Raw genomic sequence first — 286 nt, 5'->3', positions numbered from 1 at the left:
CTCATGCAACGATCCACATGGCAGAAGGTCTGGCGCTAACAGTGACGTCAGCATACTTCCCTCCGGGGAGAACATACACAACTTCGCAACTTGACACGCTTTTGACGACCAGCGGGCCCCACCTCATTGGTGCAGATGCCAATGCGCATGCAATGGCATGGGATCGCGCGATCCCCCCTGATACCCGTGGCGATGTGCTAGTACAATGGTGCTTAGACAATGATTACGTTATTCATAACACTGGAGACTGCACTCGCCACACCACACGCCATGGTCCGTCCGCGCC

At 55.6% G+C, this 286-nt stretch overlaps 1 protein-coding gene across 1 annotated transcript; it reads left to right on the top strand.

Moving 5' to 3' along the window:
- Positions 1-17: 17 nt before the first annotated feature.
- On the top strand, positions 18-284 carry TM35_001171030 (Tbingi protein; the record flags this gene model as incomplete). The annotated part of the gene is made up of 1 exon (XM_029031773.1): positions 18-284. A coding segment is annotated over one exon (267 nt), but the record flags the coding sequence as incomplete, so codon positions are not given.
- Positions 285-286: the final 2 nt, after the last annotated feature.

This window comes from Trypanosoma theileri (assembly GCF_002087225.1).
Source record: "Trypanosoma theileri isolate Edinburgh chromosome Unknown TM35_Tth_117_V1, whole genome shotgun sequence".
Lineage (NCBI taxonomy): Eukaryota > Euglenozoa > Kinetoplastea > Trypanosomatida > Trypanosomatidae > Trypanosoma > Trypanosoma theileri.
The sequence above is the reverse complement of the archived record's forward strand: the minus strand, read 5'-3'. Positions and strand labels throughout refer to the sequence as shown.